General features: G+C 47.1%; 1 protein-coding gene and 1 non-coding gene across 3 annotated transcripts in view; both read right to left on the bottom strand.

Annotated features, from left to right (window-relative positions):
- The window catches only part of ABCC1 (ATP binding cassette subfamily C member 1 (ABCC1 blood group)), a 440,279-nt gene that overhangs the window by 195,245 nt on the left and 231,164 nt on the right, over nucleotides 1–13,870 (bottom strand). For both annotated transcript variants that reach the window (XM_063934377.1, XM_063934378.1), the window contains exon 9: nucleotides 11,800–11,977. In XM_063934377.1, the coding sequence (XP_063790447.1) occupies nucleotides 11,800–11,977 (178 nt within the window). The remainder of the gene's footprint in view (nucleotides 1–11,799; nucleotides 11,978–13,870) is intronic.
- LOC134946669 (U2 spliceosomal RNA) lies at nucleotides 3,047–3,237 on the bottom strand. The gene has a single exon (XR_010182319.1). It is a non-coding gene; the product is annotated as a U2 spliceosomal RNA (small nuclear RNA).

Here is a 13,870-nt window from a genome sequence, read left to right as displayed (position 1 = left end):
CCTCTCTCCTTCACAGGACAATTGGGTGGAGTTGCTGCCTTGGGCGGAGTTTGCCCACAACCATTTGTTTCATTCTTCCACTGGGGAATCACCATTTTTCGTCAATTACGGGTTCCATCCCCGTGTTCCGGAATTTCCAAGCCTTCCGTTAGTAGAGGTTCCTGCTGTAGTATCCACTCTACGACACTTTGGACAAATTTGGAGGAAGGTTCATGCCAATCTTAAGCAGGTTTCGGCTCGGTACAAGTTCTTCGCAGATAAGAAACGGCGAGCTGCACCTCAATATAAAGTTGGGGACAGGGTATGGCTGTCCACACGGAACCTCCGGCTGAAGGTGCCTACCATGAAATTCGCTCCAAGGTTCATCGGGCCCTACCCTGTGCTAAAAGTCCTAAATCCTGTGGTCTGTAAACTGGGTTTGCCTGCCCATCTTCGAGTACCTAACGCCTTTCATGTTTCTCTACTCCGTCCCCTCGTTCTGAATCGGTTCCACTCAGCACTCCCTAGGTCAACGTCAGTAGTGGCAGAAGCCGGAGCAGAGTTTGAAATCAAAGCTATTCTTGACTCCCGTTATCTTCATAAAAAATTACAGTACTTGGTGGACTGGAAGGGTTACGGTCCTGAGGAAAGAAGTTGGATTGGAGCTACTGAAGTAATGGCTCCTCGTCTGATTCGGATCTTCCACTCCAAACATCCGACTAAGCCCGGGAAGTGTCCAGGGGCCACTCCTGGAGGAGGGGGTACTGTTACAAACCTGCAGCGGCCGCGGCGGCCGCGCTTGTCCCTACGGGTGGTCTGGTCTGCCCGGCGCCTCGTTCCCCCTGGCGGTCTCCGGATTCAGTGGCGGGTCGGCGCTGCTCCCCGGCGGCTTCCCGGAAGCAGGGACGCCGCCATCGCAAGTGAGGGCAAGCAGGCGGAGCAGGTCTGACGTCACCTGCCTGCTCCGTCAATCAGGCTGGGGCGGGGAGTTTAAAAGCGGATACCAGGCAGAGATCCGGTGCCTGAGTATCTTCGTTTCTCCTTCGGAAGCTGTGATTCCAGAGCTCCCTCGTCCTGTGCCTCCAAGCATCCTGTGCCTCCAAGCTCGTCCTGTGCCTCCAAGCATCCTATACCTCCAAGCATCCCGTGCCTCCAAGCACCTCCGTGCCTCCAAGCACCTCCGTGCCTCCAAGCACCTCCGTGCCTCCAAGCACCCCGTGCCTCCAAGCATCCTATACCTCCAAGCATCCCGTGCCTCCAAGCACCTCCGTGCCTCCAAGCACCTCCGTGCCTCCAAGCACCTCCGTGCCTCCAAGCACCCCGTGCCTCCAAGCACCTCGTGCCTCCAAGCACCTCCGTGCCTCCAAGCACCTCCGTGCCTCCAAGCACCTCCGTGCCTCCAAGTACCTCCGTGCCTCCAAGTACCCTCGTGCCTTCAAGCACCTCCGTGCCTCCAAGCACCTCCGTGCCTCCAAGCACCTCCGTGCCTCCAAGCACCTCCGTGCCTCCAAGCACCTCCGTGCCTCCAAGCACCTCGTGCCTCCAAGCATCTCCGTACCTCCAGGGGCCTCCTAGCACGCCCTGTACTTCCAGCACCTCAGAACCCCAATACCGCGGAGCCTCCGACATCACGGTACCTCTAATATCTCAGTACCCCAGCCTTCAGTATTTCTACGAGTCTTGTCTTACAGGAGACCGTCAAGAACTCCTCTGTGCCTCCCGCCTGCCGACGTAGTCCTGCATGAGGAAGACCTACATCCGGCCATCCCTACTGCGACCCAGTGGCGGTTCCTCTTCCCGGTCATCGGAAGAAGCCCCGAGTCCACAACACTCCCAAACCAGGTCAGTGATAACCCAAAATGGTAGCGATGCCCAGATGACGGAAAAAGGATTGGACTGAATACTCCTGTTAGATAGCGAACAGATTGCAATGATTAGAGCCCGTCTAAGATGGGCACTAAAGATTCTTGCTTGGTACGTGTTCCCCAAGATTCAGAATATATGTTCGTGATACAAATTCAGTACATCCAACGGATCAGTGGACTCTGAGAAAGCTGGTGTCCTCCCCACTGGGAACCAGACTGTCCGACTCCGTGGCCCCTGCAGAGGGCACATTGGAAGTCCGTGTTCTAGGCATACAAATGCCTCCCAAAAGAATACCCATTTTTCTGACATAGGTTAAAATACCCATTTCTCAGCTATTATCCTCAGGATGAGAACCCACGACCTGTTATACCGCAGGCATACACCTTACTGATAGAGTTATTTGCTCCCGCCTGCAAAGTACGCTTTAATTTGGAAGTAGAATTTTACGATTCGCAACCAAAATATAGCCAGGGAAAAGATGCAATAATAAATAGATAGGGAATAGAGCTTGAGAGACCAAAACAGTCAATGGATAATTTGAAAAGGATCAGCTGCCCCAAGAATGGATAACTTGCATAATGCAACCGGTTTAAAGATTCATGCATAAGCCCGGAGAGGGCGTAGGAATATTCCTGTCAGAATGAATACTAATATAATAACGGCCTCACCGTTGTCAATCTGTGGTGACTGTTAAGGTCACATACTGTACTTTAGTAAAGACAGTTGCCTTAGGCTCTCCCATGATGGATGCGTCCACTAATTATTAGTGCAACCTTCATTAGATCAGTGTCTTCATCAGCGAAAGGATAAAGAAATACTGTCTCTAATACTGAGAACACCGAAATTGAACCGAAAACAGTATGTATTAGAGACAGACACATTTCCCTGGAAATATAAACTATTTCATCAGGTGTGTAGTCAGACTTCCATCAACATTCTCTCACGTGAAGGAAGAGGTGGAAACCAAGAAATTCAGTAGATTATTTCTTATTTCTATCCTGAAGGATCCTCACTGACAGGATTTATCTCACCATTTTCTGTAGATGAAGCCTCAAAAACGCCTCCGAAGTAAAGGAGCTATATTGTCTGTCAAAGACCAGACTCGCTGCACAGTATGAACTGATTAAGGAGCTTTGTTCAGCCATTTGGCAAATCATAAGTACATAGTGTACAAGAAATAGAAATAGTCTGTCCTTGTTTTGAAAGGTGCACCGGTCACGGAGGTACTGCAATACCGAGTCAATGCGTGGAGTGGACGGAGCAATCTCTTCTTCCATTTTTCTGTTCTAAACATATATTTAATACATGGCCCCCACATAGGGAACGTATCCGATATTAAACTGATAAGAACAGAAACTACACTTGATCCTAGCCAAAAGGTCAAGTAGTGATCTTTTTACCAAGACTAGCGGCTAAGTAGTAAACAGAGTACCAGACCCATTACATTGACATATTGTAAGGAAAAATATACTCAAAGAATACCGGTATTTGTGGACCGGTCCTGGAACCCCCATCCCTGCAAGTGCAGGGAATATATATATATATATATATATATATATATATATACACATATATAACTTCACACAGTTAGGGGCATACACTGAACTGGAGGGAGGCAGGTTCAGGGGAAATTTAAGGAAAATATTTCCTCACAGAAGGGGTAGTGAACAAGTGGAACAGCCTCCCATGAGAGGTGGCAGAGGCCAAGACTGTAGAGCAATTTAAACCTGCTTGGTATATTCATATACTTCTATGTAAACAAGCTCATGGCTTCAGTGCTGTGAGGCAGCAATGCTAACCACTACTCCATCTGTATTATTCTGGATTGAGGTGTGTCTGGCCCACAGAGGCATAAACTGATCCCTGGAACCTCCCGGCTGCTCTGCAACTGGTGTCCTGGAGCATGGGGTACCTGTGTCCGTGCTACCTTTAGGAAGTCTGGAGCCACATTGTGCAATTTAATGTATATGGGAATCAAACCTGTGTTTAGTCTATCTTACTAATACACAGCATTAGCCCACAAAGCTATTGGAGCTCCTGTGTAGTAAACTACTGAACTTGTCGTTCCTTTAGGAGATTTGCTGTTTACAACCATGGAATATACAATGCCACAATCATAGCACACAATAATGTCTCATAACTCTGTGCTGTGGTCCAGCTCTACAGACTGAGCTATAACGCTCCTTTTATAACATGATGTAAACAACTGTTGTCAATTTAGAATAGCACAACACTAGTTAAGAAAAAATCCCCGCCTGTGTAATAAACAGGGTGAGGTAAAAATAACTCTATTACAGTGAGATTACCGAAATATATGTACTAAAGGATCACTAAAGAGCACTAAAGAATCCCTTAGAATAAACGAGCTCCAGAGCATATGAAAGGGCTGTGTTATACTTGTTGTTTTTGCTGCTCTCCGCCTGTACTAACAGGGTGAGACGCTGTGTTATGTGCAGCGCAGTATCCCCCGCTGACCTGACGGATGGTCTCTTGCAGAGATAGAAGATGGCGCCTATAGCTGAGTCCTGCCCCCACAGAGAGAGGACGGCGGCGGTAAGACGCTGTTGGGCGGGAGAACGGGGCGCGAACACAACATCCTCCTGCGTCCCGCCGCGGTACAGCCTCCCCACCCCCGCAACTGAGCTCCGTAAAATCATTGAAATGACTACCGCTGCTGTCTGACAAGACGCGGCTTCCATGAAATGAGCGGCGGAAGCGGGACTGAACCGCTCCGTCCGCTCTGAGCAGGGAGGGGGGTCCGCATACACCAGCGCTGCACAATAATAAATACAATTATTATAAATACCATATATGCAATAACAGCCCAACGCTGCCCAGGCAGGTTGTGGCTGTCTTACCAGTACAGTGCCTCCTAGGAAATCCATCCTGCATCAAGTAAGCCCCAGTGACTAAGAGTATGGTGGCTTCTTAGAGGCTCTGGGGAGTGGGAGACACATAACTAACTAACCCCACTCCTAGTATACGTGTCTCCTGTAAACAGGGACTAAGCACACATAAGTAAAATCAAAATAAACAACAGAAACCTAACTAAAATCTACACTGAAGGAATCTGTGCCTGTACTCCTCAGGCACAAAACTAAAACTGAGGTAATCTGCTGAGCAGGAAGGAGATGGGAGGGGTTAGAGGGGGGAGGAGTTAGTTTTTTATAGGTTCTGTGCCAAACTCCCAATCCCACACACTCTAACCCATTAGTAAGTGCGCAGCGTCCCCCAGATGGATGAAAGAGAAAATAAGATTTTACTTACCGGTAAATCTATTTCTCGTAGTCCGTAGTGGATGCTGGGGACTCCGTAAGGACCATGGGGAATAGACGGGCTCCGCAGGAGACATGGGCACTTTAAGAAAGAATTTAGATTCTGGTGTGCTCTGGCTCCTCCCTCTATGTCCCTCCTCCAGACCTCAGTTAGAGAAACTGTGCCCGGAAGAGCTGACAGTACAAGGAAAGGATTTTGGGAATCCAGGGTAAGACTCATACCAGCCACACCCTATAACTTGTGATAACTTTACCCAGTTAACAGTATGAACAATCACAGAGCATCAGATAAACTCTGATGCAACCATAACATAACCCTTATGTAAGCAATAACTATATACAAGCATTGCAGTAGAAGTCCGCACTTGGGACGGGCGCCCAGCATTCACTACGGACTACGAGAAATAGATTTACCAGTAAGTAAAATCTTATTTTCTCTAACGTCCTAGTGGATGCTGGGGACTCCGTAAGGACCATGGGGATTATACCAAAGCTCCCAAACGGGCGGGAGAGTGCGGATGACTCTGCAGCACCGAATGAGCAAACACAAGGTCCTCCTCAGCCAGGGTATCAAACTTGTAAAACTTTGCAAAGGTGTTTGAACCTGACCAAGTAGCCGCTCGGCAAAGCTGTAATGCAGAGACCCCTCGGGCAACCGCCCAAGAAGAGCCCACCTTCCTTGTGGAATGGGCCTTAACTGATTTAGGCAGCGGCAAACCAGCCGCAGAATGAGCCTGCTGAATCGTGTTACAGATCCAGCGAGCAATAGTTTGCTTTGAAGCAGGCGCCCCAAGCTTGTTGGAAGCATACAGGATAAACAAAGTTTCTGTTCTCCTGACCCTAGCCGTTCTGGCTACATAAACCTTCAAAGCCCCGACTACATCCAGTGACTCAGAATCCTCCAAGTCAGTAGTAGCCACAGGCACCACAATAGGTTGGTTTATATGAAAGGATGAAACCACTTTCGGCAGAAATTGTGGGCGGGTCCGCAATTCTGCTCTATCCGCATGGAAAACCAGATAAGGGCTTTTATGTGACAAAGCCGCCAATTCTGACACACGCCTAGCCGAAGCCAAGGCTAATAGCATGACCACCTTCCACGTGAGATATTTTACTTCCACCGTTTTGAGTGGTTCAAACCAGTGATTTCAGGAAACTCAACACCACGTTAAGATCCCAAGGTGCCACTGGAGGCACAAAAGGGGGCTGAATATGCAGCACTCCCTTTACAAACGTCTGAACTTCAGGCAGAGAAGCCAGTTCTTTTTGAAAGAAAATGGATAAGGCCGAAATCTGAACCTTAATGGAACCCAATTTAAGGCCCAAAGTCACTCCCGACTGTAGGACGTGAAGGAAAAGGCCCAGCTGTAATTCCTCCGTAGGGGCATTCCTGGCCTCACACCAAGCCACATATTTTCGCCATATACGGTGATAATGTTGAGCCGTCACATCCTTCCTAGCCTCTATCAGCGTAGGAATGACCTCATCCGGAATGCTTTTTCTGCTAGGATCCGGCGTTCAACCGCCATGCCGTCAAACGCAGCCGCGGCAAGTCTTGGAACTGACTGGGCCCCTGTTGCACAAGTCCTGTCCTAGAGGCAGAGGCCACGGGTCCTCTGTGAGCATTTCTTGCAGATCTGGATACCAAGTCCTTCTTGGCCAATCCGGAACAAAGAGTATTGTTCTCACTCCTCTTTTCCTTATGATTCTCAGCACCTTGGGTATGAGAGGAAGAGGAGGAAATACATAGACCGACGGGAACACCCACGGTGTCACCAGTGCGTCCACAGCTATCGCCTGAGGGTCTCTTGACCTGGCGCAATATCTCTGCAGCTTTTTGTTGAGGCGGGATGTCATCATGTCCACCTGTGGCAGTTCCCACCGACTTGCAATCTGCATGAAGACTTCTTGATGAAGTCCCCACTCTCCCGGGTGGAGGTCGTGCCTGCTGAGGAAGTCTGCTTCCCAGTTGTCCACTCCCGGAATGAACACTGCTGACAGTGCGCTTACGTGATTCTCTGCCCAGCGAAGAATTCTGATGGCTTCTACCATCGCCACCCTGCTCCTTGTGCCGCCTTGGCGGTTTACATTAACCACTGCGGTGATATTGTCTGACTGAACCAGAACCGGTTGGTCGCGAAGCAGGGACTCCGCTTGACGTAGGGCGTTGTATATGGCCCTTAGTTCCAGGATGTTGATGTGAAGGCAAGTCTCCCGACTTGACCACAGCCCTTGGAAATTTCTTCCCTGTGTGACTGCCCCCCACCCTCCGAGGCTTGCATCCGTGGTCACCAGGACCCAGTCCTGAATGCCGAATCTGCGACCTTCGAGAAGGTGAGCACTCTGCAGCCACCACAGGAGATAGGGTGATTAACCGATGCATCTGAAGAGGTGATCCGGACCACTTGTCCAGTAAGTCCCATTGGAAGGTCCTCGCATGGAACCTGCCGAAGGGAATGGCCTCGTATGATGCCACCATCCTTCCCAGGACTCGAGTGCAGTGATGCACTGACACCTGTTTTGGTTTTAATAGATTCCTGACAAGTGTCACGAGCTCCTGAGCTCTCTCTATCGGGAGATAAACCCTTTTCTGGTCTGTGTCTAGGATCATGCCTAGGAGAGGCAGATGAGCTGTAGGAACCAACTGCGACTTTGGAATATATAGAATCCAGCCGTGTTGCCGTAACACTTCCAGAGAAAGTGATACGCTGTTCAGCAACTGCTCTCTTGATCTCGCTTTTATGAGGAGATCGTCCAAGTACGGGATAATAGTGACACCTTGCTTCCGCAGGAGCACCATCATTTCCGCCATTACCTTGGTGAATATTCTCGGGGCCGTGGAGAGACCAAACGGCAACGGCTGAAATTGGTAATGACAATCCCGTACCGCAATTCTGAGGTACGCCTGATGAGGAGGATAAATGGGGACATGAAGGTATGCATACTTTATGTCCAGAGTCACCATAAAATCTCCCCCTTTCAGGCTTGCAATGACCGCTCTTGGCGATTCCATCTTGAACTTGAACCTTTTCAGGTATATGTTCATGGATTTTAAATTCAATATGGGTCTGACCGAACCGTCCGGTTTCGGGACGACAACATGGTCGAATAATAACCCCCTCCTTGTTGAAGGAGGGGAACCTTGACCACCACCTGTTGAAGATACAATTTGTGAATTGCAGTTAACACTGTTTCCCTCTCGTGGGGGGAAGCCGGCAGGGCCGTCGGTGAGGGGGCATCTTCTCAAAGTCCAGCTTGTATCCCTGAGACACAATATCTATTGCCCAGGGATCTAACAGGGAGTGAACCCACTTGTGGCTGAACTTACGAAGACGTGCCCCCACCGGGCCTAGCTCCGCCTGTGGAGCCCCAGCGACATGCAGTGGATTTTGTAGAGGCCGGGGAGGACTTCTGTTCCTGGGAACTAGCTGTGTTGTGCAGCTTCTTTCCTCTGCCCCCGCCTCTGGCAAGAAAGGACGCACCTCGGACTTTATTGTTACTTTGTTCGAAAAGCTGCATTTGATAATGTCGTGCTTTCCTAGGCTGTGCAGGAATATTAGGCAAAATATCAGAATTACCAGCTATAGCTGTGGAGACCAGGTCCGAGAACCCATCTCCACACAATCCTCAGCCTTCCATATGCCTCTTAAGTCGGCATCATCTGTCCATTGCATATTCTACAGGACACGTCAAGCAGAAATCGACATAGCTTTGACTCTAAGACCCAGTATACTCATGTCTCTTTGGGCATGTTTTATATATATATATATATTATATATATATATATATATATATATATATATATATATATATATATATATATCTCTTAAGACCGCATCTTTAATATATATATATATATATATATATATATATATATATATATATATATATATATACATACACATACACATACAGGTTGAGTATCCCATATCCAAATATCCGAAATACGGAATATTCCGAAATACGGACTTTTTTGAGTGAGAGTGGGATAGTGAAACTTTTGTTTTTTGATGACTCAATGTGCACAAACTTTGTTTAATACACAAAGTTATTAAAAATATTGTATTAAATGACCTTCAGGCTGTGTGTATAAGGTGTATAAGAAACATAAATGAATTGTGTGAATGTACACACACTTTGTTTAATGCACAAAGTTATAAAAAATATTGGCTAAAATGACCTTCAGGCTGTGTGTATAAGGTGTATATGTAACATAAATACATTCAGTGCTTAGACTTGGGTCCCATCACCATAATATCTCATTATGGTATGCAATTATTCCAAAATACGGAAAAATCCCATATCCAAAATACCTCTGGTCCCGAGCATTTTGGATAAGGGATACTCAACCTGTGTATGTATGTATGTATGTATGTATGTATGTATGTATGTATGTATGTATATATATATATATATATATATATATATATATATATATATACACACACACACATACATACATACTAGGGTCTCAATCTCTGCTGATAAGGTACCTGTCCACGCTGCCACAGCGCTATAAACCCATGCCGACACAATCGCCGGTCTGAGTAGTGTACCAGAATGTGCACGCTATCTGCAGGATCCCTGAGAATAGCTGTTACGTCAGGGCTACCTTTTGGGCAAACGTGACACCCTAGGGAAATATTCCCATCATATCCTGGCCCTAGTGGGGAAAGAATACTGCCTGAGAATTCTTTGTGGGAAACTGCAGTCTCTTGTCTGGAGATTCCCGCTCTTTTTCATCATGAGAGGAGGGAAATTTACCTCAGCTTTCTTCCCCTTAAACATGTGTACCCTTGTGTCAGGGACAGATGAGTCATCAGTGATATGCAAATCATCTTTTATTACAATAATCATATATTGAATACTTTTCTGCCATTTTGGCTGTAACTTTGCATTATCGTAGTCGACACTGGAGTCAAACTCCGTGTCGATATCAGTGTCTATTATTTTGGATAGTGAGCATTTAGAGACTCTGAAGGTCTCTGCGACATAGGGACAAACATGGGTAGATTTCCTGTCTGTTCTCTAATCTTTTGTGCAATAAATTCACCTTAGCACTTAATTACACATATCCAAACAGGTGTCGGCGTTGTCGACGGAGACACCCTCTCACACACATATTTGCTCCATCTCCTCTTTAGGGGAGCCTTTTACCTCAGACATGTCGACACACACGTACCGACACACCACACACTCAGGGAATGCTCATCTGAAGACAATTCCCCCATAAGGCCCTTTGGAGAGACAGAGAGAGAGTATGCCAGCACACACCCCAGCGCTATTAACCCAGGAATAACACAGTAACTTAATGTTAACCCAGTAGCTGCTGTTTATATTGATTTTTGCGCCTAATTATGTGCCCCCCCCTCACTTTTTACCCTCTTCTACCGTGTAACTGCAGGGGAGAGACTGGGGAGCTTCCTCTCAGCGGTGCTGTGGAGAAAAAACATGGCGCTGGTGAGTGCTGAGGAAGAAGCCCCGCCCCCTCGACGGCGGGCTTCTGTCCCGCTTTCATGTACAATTTTGGCGGGGGCTCATACATATATATAGTGCCCAACTGTATATTATGCAAACTTTTGCCAAAGAGGTCTCTAATTGCTGCCCAGGGCGCCCCCCCCCTTACAGTGACCGGAGTATGTGGGTGTAGTGTGGGAGCAATAGCGCACAGCTGCAGTGCTGTGCGCTACCTCATATGAAGACTGGAGTCTTCTGCCGCCGATTTCGAAGTCTTCTTGCTTCTTTCACCCGGCTTCTGTCTTCCGGCTCTGCGAGGGGGACGGCGGCGCGGCTCCGGGATCGGACGACAAAGGGTGAGATCCTGTGTACGATCCCTCTGGAGCTAATGGTGTCCAGTAGCCTAAGAAGCAGGACCTATATTCAGAGAGTAGGGCTGCTTCTCTCCCCTCAGTCCCACGATGCAGGGAGTCTGTTGCCAGCAGAGCTCCCTGAAAATAAAAAACCTAACAAAATACTTTCTTATAGCAAGCTCAGGAGAGCTCACTAAGTAGCACCCAGCTCGTCCGGCACAGATTCAAACTGAGGTCTGGAGGAGGGACATAGAGGGAGGAGCCAGAGCACACCAGAATCTAAATTCTTTCTTAAAGTGCCCATGTCTCCTGCGGAGCCCGTCTATTCCCCATGGTCCTTACGGAGTCCCCAGCATCCACTAGGACGTTAGAGAAATAACTATGTATGCTTTGTTTCACGCTGCTATATAACCTTTTCCAATAATTTTGGAGAAAGGAAGCATATAAGCAATAAGTCACTTCTCAATAACAACTGGTTTAAAAAGACATGACCTTGCAAAACCATTATACCATTAGCCACCCTCAAAACAGCAGTTGGAATGAATGTTAAGGTCAAGATTAATAAACCGGTTATAGAACTGTGGGGCAGATTTATTAAGCTTGGTGAAGTGATAAAGTGGAAGGGGATAAAGGACCAACCAATCAGATCCTAATTACCATGTCACAGGCTGTGTTTGAAAAATGACAGCTAGGAGCTGACTGGCTGGTGCTTTATCTCCAGTGACTACAACAGCACTCTTTCTAGATCAATTGATCAGCAGTGTAACAAATGAAAAAGGATTAAAAAGGTTTTACATCTGAGAAGCTACAAAAGCTAAAGAAAGAAAAAACAGAAACTAACTCAAGTCATTAGGATTATTGTTTGATACCTTTCTATAGACCAAACCAATGATGGCAGTTTTCAGTCTCATGCCAGTAACAAAGCAGATGTGAAAGTACTTGTGCAAGATGAGTGTTTGCAGACACGCGCAGAGGAAGAGCAGCGCAGTATACAGATATCCATGCCAGTTTGGAGCATCCTTATCACCTACAAACTTAATAAGCAACCTGAAAGAAAAGGAAAGTAAATAAATAAATACATACATACATACATAAATAAAGACAGAACTACTCATGGTATATATGAGCTCTGCTTAATTCAAATTACTACACTATGGGCCTAATTCAGATCTGATCGCTGGGCTGCTTTTTTAGCTGTCCTGCGATCAAATAGTCGCCACCTACAGGGGGAGTGTTAATTCGCCGTAGAAGTGTGTGATCGCATGTGTAGCCGAGATGCAAAAATATACGTTATGGTATTTCTCCTAAGTCCACAGGTTAACAATGGGATATGATGGAGCGACAGCGGATTGGCACCAAACGATCAAAAGCTTTCTGGCCTCCCAGGATGCAACGGGCCCGTCCATATATCCCGCCCACTGGCTCAGGCAAATCAGTTGTATTCCAAAGCACAAGGCAGGAGCATCATGTAGAGCCCTAATCAGGCGAGAAGAACACACATGCACACCCTTCCGTACAAGAAGGATAAGGTTAGTGATTAGAAGGATCCTCAAATCAGGTGAGTCAGGGTGGGTTTCCTGTGGACTTAGGAGAAATACCGTTATCAACGGAAAAGTCTTACCATAACGTATATTTCTCCGGCAGGGTCCACAGGATTACAATGGGATTTCCCAAAGCAATTTAGTGGTGGGGACGCTCCTGATTGGATAGGAGAACCTTACGCCCGAATTCAGCGTCATGAGAGGCAAAAGTATCCAAGGCATAATGTCTAACGAATGTGTTAATGGAAGACCATGTGGCTGCCTTACATATCTGTTCTGCTGAAGCACCATGTTGTGCTGCCCATGAAGGACCTACCTTACGAGTAGAGTGAGCAGAGACATTAGCCATAACAGGGAGATCAGCTTGAGAATATGCTTCTGAAATAGTAATTCGAAGCCATCTTGCCAGCGTCTGTTTAGTAGCAGGCGTTCCTCTCTTGTGAAATCCATGGAGAACGAAGAAAGAATCTGCCTTTCTGATGGCACTGGCACGATCCACGTAGATCCTTAATGCCCGGACTACGTCCAGCGACGCATCTCCCGCAGAAAGTCCCGATACCTGAAAAGCCGGGACTACAATTTCTTCATTAAGGTGGAATTTAGACACCACCTTCGGAAGAGACCCAGACCTAGTTCTGAGAACTGCTTTATCTGGATAAAAAAAAATCAGAAATGGGGAACGACATGACAGCGCTCCTAACTCTGATACTCTTCTAGCTGATGCCATAGCCAGTAGAAAGAGTACTTTTGCTGTCAACCATTTAAGATCCACCTTGTTAAGTGGTTCAAATGGGGCAACTTGAAGGGCTTTCAGGACTAAACATAAGTCCCATGGTACTGTAGGTGGAACAAAAAAAGGTTGAATGCGCAGCATTCCCTGGAAAAAAGTACGCTAATCCTTTATATTGGCAATTTTCTTTTGGAACCATACAGTCAATGCTGATACCTGCACTCTCAAGATAACCACCTTCAAACCCTTATCCATTCCTGCCTGAAGGAATGCCAGGACCCTGGAAACTCTAAACGATTTCGGGTCCATACCTCCTTCACTGCACCAATGAATATAGGCCTGCCATATTCGGTGCTCAATACGAGCTGAGGAGGGTTTCCTTGCTCTGAGCATTGTTTAAATTACCCGTTTAGAGAATCCTCTTGACTTTAGGATAGAGGTTTCAAGAACCACGCCGTCAAAGTCATTTGATCCAGATGTCTGTGATAACAGGGACCCTGCATCAGTAGATCTGGACCTTGAGGAAGCAGAAATGGAGCGTCCATCGACATTCTCTGCAGATCTGTGTACCAATACCTTCTGGGCCAGGCCGGAGCTATTAGAACCACGGCACCCTTTGCTTGCTTTATTTTCCGCACCACCCTGGGTAACAGGGTGATCGGAGGAAAC

The sequence above is a fragment of the Pseudophryne corroboree genome, chromosome 7 (genome assembly GCF_028390025.1).
Source record: "Pseudophryne corroboree isolate aPseCor3 chromosome 7, aPseCor3.hap2, whole genome shotgun sequence".
Classification (NCBI taxonomy): domain Eukaryota; kingdom Metazoa; phylum Chordata; class Amphibia; order Anura; family Myobatrachidae; genus Pseudophryne; species Pseudophryne corroboree.
This window is presented reverse-complemented; position numbering and strand designations above follow the sequence as displayed.